Genomic DNA, 21,694 nt, shown 5'->3' with positions numbered 1-21,694 from the left:
CAAACCACAGAGCGATTTAAACCCCTTAACATTTGTGATGTAAATAAAAAAATGTTTTTGTTTAATGGCGACGGGCAGGATGCGAAACAGCTTTCACTATTTATTTAATTGCAATTAAGAAATTGGAGAAGAATAAATAGAAACAGTTACATTTTCTAATTTTGCTCAAAATAGCTTGAAATAAAATGCGAAGTACAACAGGAAATGCTTTGAAAGTAACACTTTATTCTGTGGATGTGTTTACACGGTAAGTGCTCTGAATAACTTGTTGCAGGGACAAGGACTCGTAACTCCAGTTGTTTTCATTTGCATTTTAAACAGGAAAAAAAGTCAGATTTTGCCAAAAAAAACTCAACAACTCGACAGGAAAATGCATTTAAGGAAGCACTCGTTCATGTATTGTGCTCGTTGCTTTCTTCTGTGTATTTTTTACATTTTAATTTCACAGGGACAAGGACAGAAACAAATGGCACATATCAGAGTTTTTCTATTTGCATTTTAACCCCCAAAAACAAATGATTTTGCTTTAAAGAAACTTGCAGTAGTTCATCAGGAAAGTGCATTTAAAGCGGACCGTATCATTAGCATGGAGTCAGAGGTGTTGCAGATTATTATCAGCTTTCTTTTCTCCTCCTAATTCACCACATCCAAGTCATAACAGCTCCATCTCAACTCCACGGGAGGGGGGGAGTGCGCGTGCATTGAGATGGATGAGTCTGGGAGGACCAATAGGAAGCCTCTCCTGTAGAGACCTGCCCTCAGATGACCACCGACCCTCAGAGGTCCCGCAGCATCCTCTACATCCGGGTACTTTACAGTCAAATCTGCAGCGAGAGGACATGAAGAGAGACTGTGGAACTTCTCTCGGGATTTAACAAAGTAAGAATCTTCTTTTTTAATATTTATTCGCACCATGTTCTCTTGTTTCTAATTCGTTATTCTCTATGTTTATGTTGCATTGTATGCAGAAAGTTTATTGACAAAATTACGCTGTGGCTTCTGTGCATTTATCAATTAAATCATTTGAAAATACGCATTTATTTAAAAAGTAGAGTTAATTGGGACGTTATTTCTCTCTGTATTGGAACTTTTAGCAAGTCATTTTAAAGAAGATCAGATCGTCAAATTAGAAATTACGCACTAACACTTATCTTAATTTCTCCCGTTAGTTATAACTATTCCCTTTGGCTCGTATTGCTCCAACATGTCTCCTTCTCGTGTCTTCATGTATGTTCTGCCTTGACATGTGATGTTTATAAAAAGCCTTCTAAAGACCGTCCGATTTCTTTTGGAGTTACGCACGCGCTCATCTCCACTTATCCTTATTTCTCCCGTAAATTATAATTTCCTTTAAGCTCATATTCCTCCAACAATTCCCTTTGCTGATGAAAGTGCATTGACGGTTGTTCGTGCAGTCTGGAAACGCGAGAACAATATAAGTTCCGTTTCGTCCCATTTCTGTTGGGAATGACGCACGCTTCCTAATTTCTCCCGTTAATTGTAGGTATCTCCTTAGCTCATATCCTTCCAGTATGTCCCTTCCTCATGTCTTATTCCCTTTCTGCATTGGCAGCACCGTGGGTCCATAAAAGGCTTCATTAATGCTGACCTCTGCTCCGGCTCTCGGTGTGTAATCGGTTGTCGTGACCCTGGTTGTCTCTATTTACTGGCTGCCTGCTAAACGCTTCTGAAAACCATCTGATGTCCTCTCGGCTGGAAATACTGCACCGTGTGCCGTCCCGTCAAAGCGTGCACTGCTTTTACTTAGCATGCAATAAAGCTATGTACAGGATTTTAACTAGGGGTCTGGAGGACGTTTTCATTTTTGAAATATTTAGAAAAAAGTCCGGATAAGTTGGAGGCTTGATTCGTTAACGAAGATTTATCGTTACAGGAATTGCGGATTAATTTCGTTCGTTTTAAATATTTAATTTGGATCCTTTGTGCTATTTCTATTCCTTCCTTTGAAATATGTGATATTGTTAGACTATACAGGGAGTGAACATATCAGAATAAGACGGAAATAAAACAAAGAACATGTGATTTTAATATATCTGCATTTCCTGATTCAGTCGAGGTTCATCCCATTTTGATCCAAAGTTATTCTTAAAAAATTAAATTAAAAGGATCTCTTATATTATAAACAAATCAATCCAGGTGTGGTCAGCCTATTTCTTTTTTGAGATTGTAAGGACTATTAAGGTTAATCATTTAAAAAGGATCATTTGAGCATCAGACCAAAACAACCCAAAGAAACAAACAAAGAAACCACATTTTATTTTTAGAGATCTGCTTTTCCTCATTCTGTCGAGATTATTTTTACCTCTATTTTGGATATTCCGTTAGGCTTCCTCACATTTTTTAAAGAAAATCAATCCAGGTTGTGGGTCAGCCGTGTCTTTTTTTAGGTTACATTAAACTTTTATAAGGACTGTTAGGGTTACTCATCTAAAAAGAAAATCTATCTGGTCCGCCTCCCATGGATTATTTGGGACGGACCAGGGGAAACAGATAAACAAAGAACATCATATTTGATATATCTGCTTTAACTCATTCACTCGAGGTCAATTCTACCGAGATTATTTTAGTTCTCTTTCGAAAAATAAAATAAAACAAAGAACCACATTTTTGTATATATATCTGCTTTTCCTGATTCACCCACAATTCTACCGAAATTATTTTTAGTTATCTTTCGTATTTTTTAGGCTTCCTCACATTTTGAAAGGAAATCAATCCAGGTGGTCAGCCGTGTCTTTTTTTTAGATGTCTTGCATTAAACTTTCATAAGGACTGTGAGGGTTACTCCTCTAAAAGGCTTCCATGGAGACTCGTGGATCCTTTGAGTCAAGCAGGGCGTGGAAACACCCAAACAAGACGACAAAATAACAAACAATAACCACTTTTTTCTTTTAATAAATCTGCTTCTCCTCATTCTCTCGCGTTTAATGCCGCTTCCTGATTTTATTTGTACTTCTATTTGTATTTCTTTTAGGCTTTGAGAGGAAATCAATCCAGGTTGGCCTTTTTTTTGGTTTCTTTCATTAATCTTTTCTCTCTCTCTCTCTCTCTCCAGGTCTCCCCCCTCCTCATGTCGGTGTCCCTGTCCTCCCTCCAGACCTCCATGATGATGATGAAGGGCTATCCTCTTCATCACCCTCATCATCATCCTCTCCCCCTTCCTCATCCTCACCCCCAATACATGGACTTCTTCCAGCACAACCTGCTCCACCCTCTGAAGTCTTTGGGCCGCCTGGTTTCTGACTCTCTGCAGGGAGGAAGAGGAGGAGGAGGAAGAGGAGGAAATCCACCTTTCAATCTTCAGGAACACATCCTCACCTCCTCCTCTTCCTCATACCTCACCTCAGATTTCTGCAGTCCGCTCAATGAAAGCATATCCTCTTCCTCCTCCTCTTCCTCCCCGCCCAAAGACACCCTTCTTCGGAATCGCAGCGCAGAAATCTCCGGGGAGAATCGGAGTTCTTTTAATTTCAGCGAGGAGCAGCTCTTCATGGTTCTGTACGGATACTCCGGGGGTCCGGAGAGGAGCGGGGGCCACGCCATCTCCGGGCTCACCCTGCCCGAAAAGACCGGTGAGAGAACGGAGGAAACGATAGAGTAGAATCCTTTCTTGTCCTCATGCAGGTCCAATGAGATGAGATGCCTTCCTTAAGGTGCCGTCCAACATACAGCAAACAAGACACACTCAGGAGGAGACGACATGCAAACAACAAGCATGCACACTTCAACATGCAGATAGAGTTAAAGTGCAGGAATATATCGCTTTAAGTGCAAATAAATATGTTTGAATGTGTGTACAAATATACATATATACATATACATACATATAGGCCTATTGTGTCGGTGCAAGCTGGAGTTTAGTGCAGTTATTGCCCTGTCTTTAAGTCTGATTGTCTTTGCTTTGAGATGCTCATTTAAGTTAAGTCAGCTATCATTTCTTAAAATGTAGCAAACATTTTAATTGAAATACTAGAAAAACAAATATCCACTGTCTGTTGACTCCAAAGAGAGTCCTGAATAAGTTAACTTTTCTTAAAATGTAACGAGAATTAAATAAAAAATACTAGAAAAAAGGTGAAAAACAAATATCCATGTCTGTTGACTCCAAAGGTCGGTTTTCTAATGATCGCTTATATTCAGTGAAACATCGATACCGGCTTTGAATGACCCCAGAAGCTCACTGACCCCTTTTCCTTCCAGTTCCCGGCGCTCACCACCCGCCGCTGAACAAAGACACTCTGGACCTTCCGGAAGGTAAGCCGGGCACCCTTCATCCTTATCTGCTTTACTGTTCTGCGGTCATGGTGTTGGGACTGATGGCTAACCCGGTTCTCTGGTTCTCAGGCCTGAACCTGGTGCAGGCGTCCTGTGGAGACGTGTCCCACTGCGGCGTCTTCACGGACACCAACAACATCCCGAAGGGGACGAGATTCGGACCCTTCAGAGGAAAGCTAGTGAACACCAGCGAGATCAAAACGTACGACGACAACACGCTGATGTGGGAGGTAAGGACTCTCCCACCGGGCGGGTCGTATACGCAAATCTCTGCTTGAGCCGGTTCCCTCTCATATTTCACACAATGAGTGAAGTCTGTGGCCTCCCGAGAGTCTGTGCAGGTGCTGGTTCCTAAAGTGAGAACTCGGTACAACAAGCTGTTCAACATGCTGCCCTTGGGCTTGGAAGACAGTAGGAGCTCAATGTTTACTTCAGAGTAGCTCCACGTCAGAGATGAGCATGCTTGATGCCTCTCTCCATAGATGCTGAGTCATCATGTTCATCACAGAGCTATCATCTGCCTCAAGCAGTCTGATGCTCTTCTGGGTCATCTCACATCCTGTCATGTTCACAGCTACAGTTGATACCTTTGTTAGCATGCTACTCTCATGTTGGAGAAGGACACTCACTAGTCTCCCAGCAATAAAGAGATTCTGATTCTGATCTTCCTCTCTGTGCTTCCAGGTGTTTGAGAACGGCCGCCTGAGTCACTTCGTGGACGGGAGAGGGGGGTCTGGGAACTGGATGTCTCTGGTGAAATGCGCTCGTTTCCCAGAGGAGCAGAACCTCACGGCGGTACAGATCCAGGGTCAGATCTTCTACGAGGCGTGCAAAGAGATCCGGCCCGGGCAGGAGCTGCTGGTCTGGTACGGAGACTGTTACATGCAGTTCCTCGGGATCCCCCTCACCCTGAAGGACCCCCGAAACGACGGGAACGGCACCGTGGAACCTCCCTCTGAAGGTCAACATAAAAAAAACCTCTCTAACACACACACACACACACACACACACACACACACACCTCTCTCTGGTTCTTTTAAAGGTCTCCTATCACCAGAGGTGGGAAGTATTGTAGTACAAATACTTCGTTACTGTACTTTACTCCACTACTTTTTTTTTCTGACGACTTTTACTTTCTACTTCTTACATGTTGAACTCAAATACCTGTACTTTCTACTTCTTACATGTTGAACACAAATACCTGTACTTTCTACTTCTTACATGTTGAACTGAAATACCTGTACTTTCTACTTCTTACATGTTGAACTCAAATACCTGTACTTTCTACTTCTTACATGTTGAACACAAATACCTGTACTTTCTACTTCTCACATGTTGAACTCAAATACCTGTACTTTCTACTTCTCTCATGTTGAACTCAAATACCTGTACTTTCTACTTCTCACATGTTGAACTCAAATACCTGTACTTTCTACTTCTTACATGTTGAACCCAAATACCTGTACTTTCTACTTCTCTCATGTTGAACTCAAATACCTGTACTTTCTACTTCTTACATGTTGAACTCAAATACCTGTACTTTCTACTTCTTACATGTTGAACACATACCTGTACTTTCTACTTCTTACATGTTGAACTCAAATACCTGTACTTTCTACTTCTCTCATGTTGAACTCAAATACCTGTACTTTCTACTTCTTACATGTTGAACTCAAATACCTGTACTTTCTACTTCTTACATGTTGAACACAAATACCTGTACTTTCTACTTCTCTCATTTGCCGTTGGTCACCATGGAAACATTCATTAGCTAACAATGACATTATTGTTCTATTAATATAAAGGGAGGTCAGGTACTCTTTAAAGCAGCTGCTAGCTATGGGTACTTTTTACTGAAGTACACTTCAAAGCTCTTTACTTTTACTTGAGTAAAGAAATGTAGTCAGTACTTCTACTTTCACCAGAGTATGTTTGAACACGAGTATCTGTACTTCTACTTGAGTAAAGGATGTGTGTACTTCTACTTGAGTAAAGGAAGTGTGTACTTCTACTTGAGTAAAGGAAGTGTGTACTTCTACCATCTCTGTCCACCATGCAAAATGCACGTGCACTAAACACCACTGTATTTCTCCCCTTCCTGCAGATTCCGGCGAGGGGTTCAAGTGCGACCGCTGTGGGAAGGTGTTTGCCTACAAATACTACAGAGACAAGCACCTGAAGTACACTCGCTGCGTGGACCAGGGCGACAGGAAGTTCCCGTGCCACCTCTGCACACGCTCCTTCGAGAAGAGAGACCGGCTGAGGATCCACATCCTGCACGTGCACGAGAAGCACCGGCCGCACAAGGTAAAGAAACTGATGATTTACTGCAGGGTGTCTTGGTCATTTCATTTCTACTTATCTGACGACGCTGTAGAGATGTGCACGACGCATCTTAGTGCTAACACGTGGGGCTGAAAGAACAGCCAGTTATTAGGCCTCTTCAAAAATGCACTTTGTTTAGTTTAGTTTCGTTAAAATGGACATCACGGCAATATAATACAACATACCGTACTTTTCGGACTATAAGCCCCGACTTTCCCCCCCATTTTCTGTGTACAGCTAGCGGCCACTAGGGCACCTCCTGAATCTATGGATTTTACAGGTAAAATTAACCACCTCTAACTCTACGGGCTCTAGGACCGGTCCGCGCCCGCCACCTCTAAGCGGCGGGCTCCAGCAGGAAAAGCTGGAGGCCGGAAAAGAGAGAGACAGGTAGCGCGCCAAAGTAGAAGTGGAACCGAGAGACAGAACGAGAGCAAGACAGACGGACAATTTAGCGGCTGCGGCTTATATGCCGGTGCGCTTTAGAGTCCGGAAAGTACGGTACATTTAAGCACAGACAATGCACTGCACTGTGATACTTTTTAAAATATACACACAACACATAAACATATATTAGTTTAAGATATCTTCTAGAAAGAGACATGACAAACCGAAATAAGTTTGACTCGGTAATGTCTTGTATCATGTATGTCATATAATGTATTTTATTAACGTGTGTGTGTGTGTGTGTGTGTGTGTGTGTGTGTGTGTGTGTGTGTGTGTGTGTGTGTGTGTGTGTGTGTGTGTGTGTGTGTGTGTGTGTGTGTGTGTGTGTGTGTGTGTGTGTGTGTGTGTGTGTGTGTGTGTGTGTGTGTGTGTGTGTGTGTGTGTGTGTGTGTGTGTGTTGCAGTGCTCGGTGTGTGGAAAGAGCTTCTCTCAGTCCTCCAGTCTCAACAAACACATGAGGGTGCACTCCGGAGAGAGACCTTACAAGTGTGTGTACTGCAACAAGGTGAGACGAGGAGGACACTTCCTTTTAAAGCAGGGACGAGTAGGCCGTGGTTAAGTGCTACACCCTGAGCCTTTAGACGGGAACGTAGATAAATAAATAGATGTATCGGATTAGCACGAGACGAGTCAAATAAGGAAATTAAAGAGAATAATTTTAAAGAAAAAATCCACTTTGCATTGATTTAGTTTAAACGGCCTTTCTCAAGAACTAAAGTAAGACACGCTTTTATACAACTTAAATAACCACTTTGTATTTATCATACATACATTACAACTTAATGATTTACCTCACAGAGTTATTCCATTTAAAAACAACTGAAATAATTATATATAATAGGATTTAAAACACGTCCCAATACTTCAAATATGTTTTAAAAAAGCATTTTAATTTAATTTCTTTAAAATATCATTGCTGATTCTGAACAGTATGCCTCCTCCTCCTCTTCCTCCTCTTCCTCATTTGGATCCATTTACTCCTCCTCGTGTCACGGTGCATTTGCCTCGCGCCCCTCACCATTGTTTCGGGGGGCTTGCACGCGCCGCGCAGACACTTACATGCTAATTATCGCCAGATGTGCCCCCCCCTCTTTGTCTGCAGATTATTTCTGAGTGTACTGCAGGAGGAAGAAGTCTTTGTGTCTTCTTCCGCGTGCCCTCCTCCTCCTACTTTTATCACCGCGAGGGGCTCGATAATCCTCTTCATCGTCATCTCTGAATAAGAGAGGGGGGGGGGGGGTGGGCATTTAGAAACGGTGGATAAAGAAACGGGAATTAAAAAGTTTTACTAGATTGTGTTTCTCCTTTATTCAAAGACTCTTAACTAAGTGCTCCGTAAAGATTAACATTATCTACGAATATGAATAAACCAAACCATAAGGGTAACGTACAGAGGGGTTTTATTTAGTTTAGTTTGTATTTATTGATGTTCTTACGTATTTTGATTTGTTGTATATTTTTCGCCTCGCGCTCCTTTTCAATAATCGTTACATAAAGTCAGGAAACGGTCCAAATAGATGAGATGAGATTTTAGTTTGAGGTAATCTGAACGAATTTACATACAAATGGAAACCAGCTCGAGCGCGCTAGAATTTGAAAGTACACAACCGAAAATAATCTGCCCCTTCCTCCAACACACACGCACGCGCACATGACCAATGAGGGCACGAGATCAGTGTGTGCCCAGATGGAAGGCTGACAGGCAGGTAGGCCATCCAGTTACTTTAGAGATTGGTCGAGGTTTTCACAGCGCCACGGCTTCTTCCACAGGTGACGTGTTTTATGTATTTATTGTCAAAGCATTTAATGTATTCTTTCATTGCTGTCGGGACGTGAGAGCATTCCATGGAATATTACAAGTGTTTCTGAAGTGAAGGACCTACCCCACCTTTAAGAGGAGTCTTGCGTAAAAACGAAACTGCAAACCGAAATGTTAGACCCGATTTATTCGTGATAAATAAGTGTTTCGTAAAATGCAGAAGCTAGAGATAAAGACACCTGTTTCCACTGCACCTCGGCCATTACACCGAACACACACCATGTAGTATTTAAGAGATTTAAAGCTCATTTGAAACTAACGCACAACATGAACAGTGGCTTAAAGCGAGAGAATCTGGATCTTTCTTGGGGGTTTTGTTTCTATACTCACCGTTTAATCGGGTAAGGTAATAGAAAACACCTGGTAGTGTACTTTGTAAAAACACTGAATAAAATATGTTTATCCTGCGATCACTTCCTGCTGTCAAAATGAGATTTAACACGGCGGGAGGAGAGCTTTAAATAAGAGTGAAAGAGGGGTTTGTTGTGAGAAGGGACTCGCGTATAAACTGTGGGAAACGGAAACACAAATGGCCTCGGTTTGTTCGCTGTTAATAGTAAGATACAGATTAACATGCGTTACTTTATGGAATAAATCAATATGAACTCCAGAGAACTCGCGGACCACCTCTGCATCACTCTCAGTTTTTAAGAAAAGCCCCAAGAGTCAGACCCGCCTGTTCCGCCCCGCATTTCACTGACTGTCCTTAACTTTATGTATTTTTTATTCTAACCTTTTATGCTCTTAAAGGTCCTTCACTTCAGAAACACTTGTTGTTATATTCCATGGAATGATCTTAACGTCCCGATAGCAAGGAATACATGAAATGCTTTGACAATAAATCCATTCATCTGGAAGCCGTGGCGCTGTAAAAAGCTCGACCAATCATCTGCCTCGGCCCGGCTAGAGTAACTGGATGGCCTACCTGCCTGTCAGCCTTCCATCTGGGCACAAATTTATCTCGTGCCCTCATTGGTCATGTGCGCGTGCGTGTGTGTTGGAGTCTGTGAGGAAGTCTGAAGGAAGGGGCAGATTTTTCGGCTGCGTATTTTCAAATTCTCGCGCACTCGAGCCGGTTTCTCCGTTCTCACCTACCCCACCTTTAACCTTTTTATATCACCATATTGTATTCAATATGCTCCTGAGATAGCTTTGTATGTTCTCCTCATAGCCTTGTGAAGCACCTTCAGATGACGTTGTCTTTAAAGTGTGCTTTCTAAATGAAATGTATTATTATTATTATTATTAAACTGCCCTCTCTCCTCAGGCCTTCACCGCCTCCTCCATCCTGCGCACGCACATCCGGCAGCACTCCGGGGAGCGGCCCTTCAAGTGCGCGCACTGCGGGAAGGCCTTCGCCTCGCACGCGGCTCATGACAGTCACGTGCGGCGGACTCACGCGAAGGACCCGCCCCCCCCCTGCGATCTGTGCGGGGCCATCTTCAAGGAGGACAAGGAGCGCAAACTCCACATGAAGAACCACCTCGGTGAGACATGTTTCATATTTAAATGCGTTTTAAGGCCTAACAAGCGATTCTTTATTTGTATTAATATTTTTTTATATGTATTTTAATTTGTATTATTATTATTTGTATTATTAGCGTTATTTTATTAGTAATATTTTATTATTATTATTATTATTATATACTTTTAAAAACAGTTTCTTTGTCGTTTTTATTTAATGTTACGGTTATAATTTGGATTTCCACTTTTGAGTTGATATAAGAAACAAGTGAAAAATGTATTTTAATATAATGAGAAGAATATTTTTACATGATCCCTTAATAAGGTGTTATTGCCTAGAATATGGGAATCTAAATATCTTGATAAAGATAAATGAATGTTTTGTATATGCAAGTAATTTAAACAATTACATTTAAATGCATTTCAGGGTAAATCCATGCACTGAATATGAGACTTTTAATGTCTTTTTATGACAGAATGCATGCAAATGAAAGCTTGTTAATGCAGTTACATTCTACAAGTATATCATTGTGTCCTATCTCTAAAGCTGCGAAACGAAAGATGTATGAAATGTGCAGGTCACTAATATATTAAGCGTGTTGGTCTCGCTCTGCAGACAGACGAATCCCGGACAGCACCGGTCTTCCCGTTTCTCCGGACGCTGGACTTCTGGAGAAGGACATTCCCAAATCACAGAAGACGTTTCCTCACAGCGGCATCACGGTTTTAAATCAGGAGTATCGGCCCTGGAATTAGATGAACTGTGAACCCTGAGGTGTGCGACCGGAAAACAGGCTCGACATCAAGCAGAGTGTAAATGCTGCTTCATAATTAAAAAAAGCTCTATAATTAAAAGTCTTTTTAAATAGGCTTATCATAATTTAATTTGTTGGCAAAAATGTCGAAATCTATTTAATATATGTTGTTGTTTTTTGTCTTAAACTCTGTTTTGTGAACCACAATAATAACAGCTACTATTTAATTATGTTTTGGTGCATCGACTAACGCTTGAAAAGCTCTTTGGGTCTGAGCCTATTTGTGGATAAAATGATTGTTGTCTTAATTTATTCTGTATAATAATGTTTCGTACGTCCGGCTGCAGAAGCTTTTGTTTACTGAGCTTTTTCATGATCAACAAATAAAAAATCAGCGCATGGAAAACAAATAGTTGCTTTTGGTTTATGAGAAAATGAGAATTTAACAACAGAAAATGTCCCTTTTTAAATGTATATTATTACACATTGTAGTTCATGCACATATGTCTGGCTTAAAGACCGAATGATTTGATCCAGAAATGTCTCAAATAATTATCATTTAAAAATAAAGGGACTTCATTCTTTCCCAAATTAATGAAATTACTTTATTCTGTTCTCCTCGCAAAAGAACTCTGTGTCCATCAGCGTGTTCAATAATTCAGACAATGCTCTCCGTGTTGGTTAACATATCTGTGTGTGTCCCCGTGCAGACCGTGTGTGTGTGTGTGTGTGTGTGTGTGTGTGTGTGTGTGTGTGTGTGTGTGTGTGTGTGTGTGTGTGTGTGTGTGTGTGTGTGTGTGTGTGTGTGTGTGTGTGTGTGTGTGTGTGTGTGTGTGTGTGTGTGTGTGTGTGTGTGTGTGTGTGTGTGTGTGTGTGTGTGTGTGTGTGTGCAGCTTGTTGTGATGGATTGGAGTGTGCACGCTGGCAGTAAAGTGAACAAACCCCTCTGGAGCTAATGAATGAGAATAGAGTGCAGCAGTGAGGTGGTCTGCTGGAGACAAAGAGCTCGGCGTGACGGACATCTGCCCCTCGCCAACTGCCCGCGTGTCCACACACCATCTCCGACCGGGAGCGAGACGCGAGCGGAGACTTTACTCGAGTGAAAGTCAGTTATTGTCATACGAGGAGTCCCAGGCTGCTCCAGCAGTAAACCCATGTAAGACTAAGCTGCGCGAGAGGAAGAAGTGCAAATAGTATTTCATGACGTCAAAGTATTTCCCTGCTGCTACTCAAGTGAAAGTCGCATCAACACGGTGCGGGATACTCTGATGCACAAGTCCTGCAAGAAAATCATTAGCCTCAATATATACTTTAAGATTCAAGATTCAAAGGTTTTACTGTCATACGAGAAGTCCCAGCTTTTCCAACAGCGATCATCGTAAACATACTTCAGACAACTGGGCAAGAGGAAGGTGAAGGAGACACATTGTGCAGGATTCAAAGTGTTCAAAGTCAAAGGAAGTCACGTGGCCATTTCAACATACAACAACATTGATGTATCATGTTTACATCGCTTGACTTTATCTTCTGTAAAGTTGGTGTAAAAGTTCAACATCTACCTCTTAGATCGAGTCTAAACCGTGTGTGTGTGTGTGTGTGTGTGTGTTAATTTGAGGAAAGCCTCTCTTGTTCCAGCTGTCAGCAGCGTGAGGTCTGACGGATGACACAGTGTCCATCTTTTGTGTCTCTGCTCTGAAATGTCACCTTTAACCTCGGGGTCAATTCACACCGAGACGTGATGCTAAGTGAGAGCTGACACACACGCATCCGTATGAGAGGAGGGATCAAGCAGGAAGGGAAGGACACGAGAAGATAACTCGGATGTCTTTGAGATGCTTGAAGTGAAATCTCCGTGTTTTGGCCATAACGTGTTTAAATCAGACTTCCCACGAGACACAGAGACATGACAGTGAGACGAGAGACGAAGCAAAAAGCACAGGAAACAAGAAGGACACGAGAAGATGAATCGGATGTCTTTGAGATACTTGATCTGAAATCTGCCTGTTTTTGCCATAACGTGTTTAAATCAGACGTGTTGTCGCGCGGTGTGTTTATGCTGTGCACCGGGCGGACGGCAGGCTTCAAGGTCAGAGGTCTCCTCCTCGCTGAGTGTCTGACATCCTCCCTCTCCCTTCAAATAGCCGGAATATGGATGCTTGAACAAGTGTAGATCACCCTGCGCCTCCCATGTTTACAACCCCGAGGTCCCATCAGGGCCCCTCTTTGAAAAGAGAGGACCCTCCCCTTTGTGGAGGGGAGGAGGAGAGGGGAGGACACCAAAAGAAAGACAGAAGGAGAGACGAGGACAATGATCTGCCCGAGCTGAAATACTGACATTGTTAGCGAGCCGTGCTGAAAGACTGGTTTTACTAGCTCCTCTGTGATTGGCTGCTGATTGAGCTGCTTTTTCACTTCCAGAAAACCTGAGGTCCTCAAACTCTACTTGGGTTTTAATGCGGAGTTCTGTGACACTGCAACAATATGAAATCTTGCCAAGTATATCTGTCTCATTTCAAGTCAGAAAATGTCGTTCCACTTGATACAAGACTTAATAAGTGAAGTCTTGTTTTCAAGCATCCTTTGAAGTCAAAGTCTCTTAAAAACATTTTATTTTAGAGGAAGATCTCCACTAACGTCAGAGAGCTGAACACGTCTGAGCATTTCTGGCTTTCTTGTTACAAATTCTCTGATTCTGGTCAAAAATAAGTTCCCAGCTAAATACAAGATCTGATTTATCTAATTATCCCGTCTTTACTTTGAGGAATCTCACCGCGCCATTTTGTACTTCTTCCATTGCAGATGTGTTCACTCACTAAAAGAGAAAACACCGTGTTTTTATTGTACATTTACTTGTTTTTGGAGCAGATGTAAGTCGAGTCTAAAAACATTACTTTGTTCATCTGCTTAGAAGTCTTTTAACTTGTTTTAGCACCTACTGTATTTACAATGTTGTGTTTAAACTATCTCATTTATGAATCTGTTATGCCGTGTTGTTTATGTATTGAGTTCCTTTCTGTTGTCTTCTGCACTTTGAAATATACATGTGCCGTACCTCTCCAAGGACACAGAAAGAAAGACAGAAGGAGAGATCTGCCAGAGCTGAAATACTGACATTGTTCGCGAGCCGTGCTGAAAGACCGGTTTCACTAGCGCCTCTGTGATTGGCTGATTTAAGACTCGGGGCTCCAGGATGCAGGAATTTTTATCCGTGCCGTTAATGCGGATTGATTTCACACTTAACCTCCAGGCATTAAGCCTCCAGAGGGCCGTCCGCCACATTAATCTCTGTATCAATGTGATATTAGTGATAGCAGCTTGACGGGTTCACTGAGGCATTGCTCTCTGCAGAATAACAACACCGTGGTATTGATATAAAGAATGGCTGCGGCTCCACCTGTGAGCGGCATCTCGTCCTGATGGAGAGATCTCTGTCCGCTAAGCTAGTGCAGCTGAGTGGTCAAAGGCTCTGATGTATTAGCCCCTATTGATTTCCTAATAGCTGTCTGTGTGTGTGTGTGTGTGTGTGTGTGTGTGTGTGTGTGTGTGTGTGTGTGTGTGTGTGTGTGTGTGTGTGTGTGTGTGTGTGTGTGTGTGTGTGTGTGTCAGACTCTCAGCTGATGGACTCATAAAGTCACCACAGCTCCGCTCCATCTGTGTCTCAGTCTGCTTGAAACCACACGAGAAACTAATCGAAGACGAAGCAGAAGTTCGAAGCTTTAAACTTTTTTCCTGCGTGTGTTAAACCCTAATATATCCCATTTACAAACATACTTTATTTCATGTGTTTTGGGGCATTCAGACTCGGCTGATTCTCGCAATTTATTTAACCAGGAATGTTCCAATGGAAATATAGTCCTTCACATAATGGAGGCGTTGGCATTGAAACACAAATGTGTAGTGAAAGCTTCGAACACAAATTGTTGATTTTGTTGTTTATTGTTATCAGTAATGATACTACAGATTATTCAATTATTATTTAAATATTTCGTTTAGTTATTGCATTCATTTGTATATCTGCATCATGTCTGTATCATCTTTTGTTTCATTTGTATTTTCTTTGGTTTTACACGCTCGAAAAAAATAAAATAAACTAAACTAAACCTGAAGGACACCAATCTGTACCATCAACCTGGATATTTAACGATTTCTTAAATGGTACCGTGCTATTAATTTATTCTGCAAATGTGTGGAAGAAGATACCTGAGGTCTAAAGGTGAGGATACGTGTTCTTACTCTGACCAAACTGTTCCAAAATATGTCCAAAGGAAGCGAGATAATTAGATAATTTTATTTACCGTATTTCTCGTATTTATTTATATCTCCTTTACATCGATTTTTAACTTTGTTATCGTGCATGTAAATGTTCTAATGAATTGCTTTACGTTGAAAGATGTTACACCAGCTGAAACCTCATAGTTCCTTGTATCTGTTCCCCCAGCGCGTGGAGCCTCCTCTCATGCTGTGAGGCCAGAGTCCTCTCCAGAGTCCTCTCCAGAGTCCTCCAGAGTCATGTGAGTGAAATCCTCTGAAAGGCTGCAGTGAGCCTGAGATGATGGGCTTCAGGTCGGAGCTGTTGTTCTCCGGTGATTTCCACGGGGAGCAGGAGACACACATCCAACACTGTCTGCACCCAGTGTGTGTGTGTGTGTGTGTGTGTGTGTGTGTGTGTGTGTGTGTGTGTGTGTGTGTTTTCTAGGTGGGATTGATGAGTGAGAGGCAGATGGCCTTATCCTGCTCTGTGGGGGCTGGTGTAGGTTCCACTGTAGTCCCGTGGGGCAACACATTTTGGCCCTAACCCCACCGGCCCCCGACACACACACACACACACACACACACACACACACACACACACACACACACACACACACACACACACACGCAAACCCAAGCAAACCCCAACGTTATAGGGCTGTGCATTGGGGAGATCTATCCATCTATCCATCTATATATCTATCTATCTCTCCATCTCTCCATCTATCTCTCCATCCATCTATCTATCTCTCTATCTATCTATCTCTCTATCTATCTTTCTATCTCTCTATCCATCTATCTATCTATCTATCTATCCATCTATCTATCTCTCTATCTATCTTTCTATCTCTCTATCCATCTATCTATCTATCTATCTATCCATCTATCTATCTCTCTATCTATCTTTCTATCTATCTATCCATCTATCTATCTCTCTATCTATCTTTCTATCTCTCTATCCATCTATCTATCTATCTATCTATCCATCTATCTATCTCTCTATCTATCTTTCTATCTCTCTATCCATCTATCTATCTATCTATCTATCTCTCTATCTATCTCTCCATCTATCTCTCCATCCATCTATCTATCTCTCTATCTATCTATCTCTCTATCTATCTTTCTATCTCTCTATCCATCTATCTATCTATCTCTCTATCTATCTCTCCATCTATCTCTCCATCCATCTTCCTTCTCTTGTATCCCCCCCCCCCCCTGCAGAGAGAGTAAATCTTGTATGTTGTCGTGTGTTGTTGTCATGCGTGATGTTAGAAAGTGTTTCAGGCTTCTTCTCTCCATGACGCTGCGCTTTACAAAAGTTCCCGGTGTGCTTTCTGTGTGTCTGTATGCACCCACTGTGTGAGTGATGGAGCAGCTACTGTTACACACACACACACAGACACACACACACACACACACACACACACACACACACACACACACACACACACACACGACTAGCCCCATGCACGTTCTGAATCTGTCCTGACAGAGCGTGACGGTGGGCGACAGGCGCCTTGTGGTCGTGTCGCCCCCTGTGGTGCCGGGCTCTATTCTCAAGCAATATCTCTCAGCGGGGTCTCGACAGGCCTTTAACTGATACTGTAGCACGGTGGGACCACATGCTGACGCGACACACTGAGCATGGTGCATGCTGGGAAAGTAAAATCTTTACATTTGGGAATATCTAATCCACTTTGAGATGAGTAACGGATACCTACGCATTTTGTTCAGCAGGAGGTCACATGACTTCCCGTCTCCACCGCTAAGATAAAGGTGGCTAATGTTGGTCTTGATGACTTTTAGTTGCCTCATTTAGACACTTGTAAGAAACCGTAACTTTAAATGCACCAGTGGGGTATTTACTGACGTGTTTTATGTCGTAGAACAAAAGGTTGGAGAGGAAAGGGAATCGGAAGTGCAAGAAAAGCCTGTTCACATCCAGGCTTTAGGCCGAGCTCCGGCAGAACTCCAGTCAGAGGTCGGAGGTGGGTTTTAAACGTTGTATTTGAGAAAGCCTGAGATGAGTCCTCTCCGGTGAAAGCAGGGCGGCATGTGTTGTCCCTGAGGGAAGGATTTACACCATATGGACACTGTACTCCGGCCACATGCACATCCATGCCCAGCGAGGTGACCTCTCTGCCTCGAAAGATGTTTCTGTTGGTTCAACTAATCCTGACTAAGCTGTCCATTTGGACCCACGCTGACGGACGGCCGACATCGACTGTTTGCTCTCGTCGCTGCCGGAGGGGGAGGACGACGTGTCGGTTTTACATATCTGAAGATTTCCAGCCTCTTGAAGTGGATTAGCTCACAAGCACTCCTGTCTCTTCCTCACTTCTTCTTCTCCTCTTCCTGCAGGAGCGGCCACACTGGACAGCTGGTGATTGATGTCCCTGTGAAACATCATAAGTGAACCGCACAGTGCACCGAAACCTGAATGCATGTAAACTGCAATACATGGACACATATCCATCTGTAGCTGTCTGTCACATCTGAGACAAGAGAGGGAAAGTGCTTTATCAGCGTTAGTTCCCTCCTCGTTGGGTTGATTTGAGAAGCTAGAAGTTAGCATGCGAGGCAGCAAAGGATCAAGCTTTAAATGACCTCCTATGGCTCTCACATATCGTCATCCAGAAGTGTTCATCCAAAGGTTTACATATCTTGTCTGGCTTTAAATTGGGCAATTATGACGCAGTCGTTATGTCGCGGTATGAAATCTTGCAAGAAGATCCGGCCTCGTTGTAAGCTAAGTATTTAGCCATGTATAATATTTTAGATATGTCCCATTTCCTCAACTCCAAACATACTCTGGAAGCACCGGCCATCCTCTCAAGGCTTGGTTAGCAATTGTGACATTACATTTTAGTCACTTTGACACAAAAACATGTTGAAATAAAGAAGTTTGATCAGTGGCTGAAATCAAGTCCTAACAGGATAACACGTATCATGCATGCGCTACAGCAACAGGCTAGTTTGATGCTAACACGTTGAAGTCAGGGTCAATATCCTCCTCGTTCAGCCGTTCAAACCCACAGGTTATAGTCTGTGCCGCTCCTCTCCTATTGTTCACGGGACAATTGACCGTGACCCGGGGCCGCTCCCTGAGGCCTGCAGAGGTCAGAGGGGAGCGGGTGAGGCTGTTGAGCCGCTGGCTGCAGGACTGCCTGACTGTTTAAGCACCTGATGCTCCATGCAGGCAGTGGCTCAGCAGAGGGCTGACAGTGATGGAGCACGAGGCGCCGCTGAGTGCACTACCACAGCTAAGGGTTTATGTTATCTGTTGGTTTCTCCTTCTCCCCCGACCCTGAGTCATGATGGCTTTCTGACAGCAGAGCTGGAAGACAAAAGCCCCCTCGTCCTGTTGAAACATTCATGAAGCCTTATGACCCTCTCCTGCACCTAATGTACCCTAACATGCCTTTATGGCTTCCCTCTAGCCTAGCACCACCTTAGTGCTGCTTCCCGGCATCTAACTTCTTAACACCCCGCACCGTCCTCTTCTAAGCCCTTTCAGCAGTCTGACGGAGAAGCTTCGCCTGCAGGATAACAGAGATGTTAAAAGTACACACATCCTTTACTCAAGTAGAAGTACAGATACTCGTGTTTTAAAATACTCTGGTGAAAGTAGAAGTACTGACTAAACTTCTTTACTCAAGTAAAAGTAAATAACTTTGAAATGTACTTCAGTAAAAAGTACCCATAGCTAGCAGCTGTTTTAAAGAGTACCTGACCTCCCTTTATATCAATAGAACAATAATACAGGTATTTGAGTTCAACATGTAAGAAGTAGAAAGTATAGGTATTTGAGTTCAACATGTAAGAAGTAGAAAGTACAGGTATTTGGGTTCAACATGTGAGAAGTAGAAAGTACAGGTATTTGGGTTCAACATGTAAGAAGTTGAAAGTACAGGTATTTGGGTTCAACATGTAAGAAGTAGAAAGTACAGGTATTTGTGTTCAACATGTGAGAAGTAGAAAGTACAGGTATTTGTGTTCAACATGTGAGAAGTAGAAAGTACAGGTATTTGAGTTCAACATGTAAGAAGTAGAAAGTACAGGTATTTGAGTTCAACATGTAAGAAGTAGAAAGTACAGGTATTTGGGTTCAACATGTAAGAAGTAGAAAGTACAGGTATTTGAGTTCAACATGTAAGAAGTAGAAAGTACAGGTATTTGAGTTCAACATGTAAGAAGTAGAAAGTACAGGTATTTGAGTTCAACATGTAAGAAGTAGAAAGTACAGGTATTTGGGTTCAACATGTGAGAAGTAGAAAGTACAGGTATTTGAGTTCAACATGTAAGAAGTAGAAAGTACAGGTATTTGAGTTCAACATGTAAGAAGTAGAAAGTACAGGTATTTGAGTTCAACATGTAAGAAGTAGAAAGTACAGGTATTTGAGTTCAACATGTAAGAAGTAGAAAGTACAGGTATTTGAGGTTCAACATGTAAGAAGTAGAAAGTACAGGTATTTGAGTTCAACATGTAAGAAGTAGAAAGTACAGGTATTTGAGTTCAACATGTGAGAAGTAGAAAGTACAGGTATTTGAGTTCAACATGTAAGAAGTAGAAAGTACAGGTATTTGAGTTCAACATGTAGAAGTAGAAAGTACAGGTATTTGAGTTCAACATGTAAGAAGTAGAAAGTACAGGTATTTGAGTTCAACATGTAAGAAGTAGAAAGTACAGGTATTTGAGTTCAACATGTAAGAAGTAGAAAGTACAGGTATTTGAGTTCAACATGTAAGAAGTAGAAAGTACAGGTATTTGAGTTCAACATGTAAGAAGTAGAAAGTACAGGTATTTGAGTTCAACATGTGAGAAGTAGAAAGTACAGGTATTTGAGTTCAACATGTAAGAAGTAGAAAGTACAGGTATTTGAGTTCAACATGTAAGAAGTAGAAAGTTCAGGTATTTGAGTTCAACATGTAAGAAGTAGAAAGTACAGGTATTTAGGTTCAACATGTAAGAAGTAGAAAGTACAGGTATTTGAGTTCAACATGTAAGAAGTAGAAAGTACAGGTATTAGAGTTCAACATGTGAGAAGTAGAAAGTACAGGTATTTGTGTTCAACATGTAAGAAGTAGAAAGTACAGGTATTTGAGTTCAACATGTGAGAAGTAGAAAGTACAGGTATTTGTGTTCAACATGTGAGAAGTAGAAAGTACAGGTATTTGAGTTCAACATGTAAGAAGTAGAAAGTACAGGTATTTGAGTTCAACATGTAAGAAGTAGAAAGTACAGGTATTTGGGTTCAACATGTAAGAAGTAGAAAGTACAGGTATTTGAGTTCAACATGTAAGAAGTAGAAAGTACAGGTATTTGAGTTCAACATGTAAGAAGTAGAAAGTACAGGTATTTGAGTTCAACATGTAAGAAGTAGAAAGTACAGGTATTTGAGTTCAACATGTAAGAAGTAGAAAGTACAGGTATTTGAGTTCAACATGTGAGAAGTAGAAAGTACAGGTATTTGAGTTCAACATGTAAGAAGTAGAAAGTACAGGTATTTGAGTTCAACATGAAGAAGTAGAAAGTACAGGTATTTGAGTTCAACATGTAAGAAGTAGAAAGTACAGGTATTTGGGTTCAACATGTAAGAAGTAGAAAGTACAGGTATTTGAGTTCAACATGTAAGAAGTAGAAAGTACAGGTATTTGAGTTCAACATGTGAGAAGTAGAAAGTACAGGTATTTGAGTTCAACATGTAAGAAGTAGAAAGTACAGGTATTTGAGTTCAACATGTAAGAAGTAGAAAGTACAGGTATTTGAGTTCAACATGTAAGAAGTAGAAAGTACAGGTATTTAGGTTCAACATGTAAGAAGTAGAAAGTACAGGTATTTGAGTTCAACATGTAAGAAGTAGAAAGTACAGGTATTTGAGTTCAACATGTAAGAAGTAGAAAGTACAGGTATTTGAGTTCAACATGTAAGAAGTAGAAAGTACAGGTATTTGAGTTCAACATGTGAGAAGTAGAAAGTACAGGTATTTGAGTTCAACATGTAAGAAGTAGAAAGTACAGGTATTTGAGTTCAACATGTAAGAAGTAGAAAGTACAGGTATTTGAGTTCAACATGTAAGAAGTAGAAAGTACAGGTATTTGAGGTTCAACATGTAAGAAGTAGAAAGTACAGGTATTTGAGTTCAACATGTAAGAAGTAGAAAGTACAGGTATTTGAGTTCAACATGTAAGAAGTAGAAAGTACAGGTATTTGAGTTCAACATGTAAGAAGTAGAAAGTACAGGTATTTGAGTTCAACATGTAAGAAGTAGAAAGTACAGGTATTTGAGTTCAACATGTGAGAAGTAGAAAGTACAGGTATTTGAGTTCAACATGTAAG

The 21,694-nt window shown here is 41.6% G+C and overlaps 1 protein-coding gene across 1 annotated transcript; it reads left to right on the top strand.

Annotated features, from left to right (window-relative positions):
- The first annotated feature begins 846 nt into the window (after nucleotides 1-846).
- prdm14 (PR domain containing 14) lies at nucleotides 847-11,412 on the top strand. Its single transcript, XM_034076869.1, has 9 exons — nucleotides 847-879; nucleotides 3,074-3,590; nucleotides 4,219-4,272; nucleotides 4,363-4,523; nucleotides 4,978-5,254; nucleotides 6,398-6,600; nucleotides 7,469-7,570; nucleotides 10,152-10,371; nucleotides 10,965-11,412. Exons 2-9 carry the CDS (start codon nucleotides 3,089-3,091, stop codon nucleotides 11,102-11,104), a joined length of 1,659 nt encoding a protein of 552 aa, XP_033932760.1. The 5' UTR covers nucleotides 847-879; nucleotides 3,074-3,088; the 3' UTR covers nucleotides 11,105-11,412.
- Nucleotides 11,413-21,694: the final 10,282 nt, after the last annotated feature.

The sequence above is a fragment of the Pseudochaenichthys georgianus genome, unplaced genomic scaffold (genome assembly GCF_902827115.2).
Source record: "Pseudochaenichthys georgianus unplaced genomic scaffold, fPseGeo1.2 scaffold_1089_arrow_ctg1, whole genome shotgun sequence".
In the NCBI taxonomy this organism is placed as follows: domain Eukaryota; kingdom Metazoa; phylum Chordata; class Actinopteri; order Perciformes; family Channichthyidae; genus Pseudochaenichthys; species Pseudochaenichthys georgianus.
This window is presented reverse-complemented; position numbering and strand designations above follow the sequence as displayed.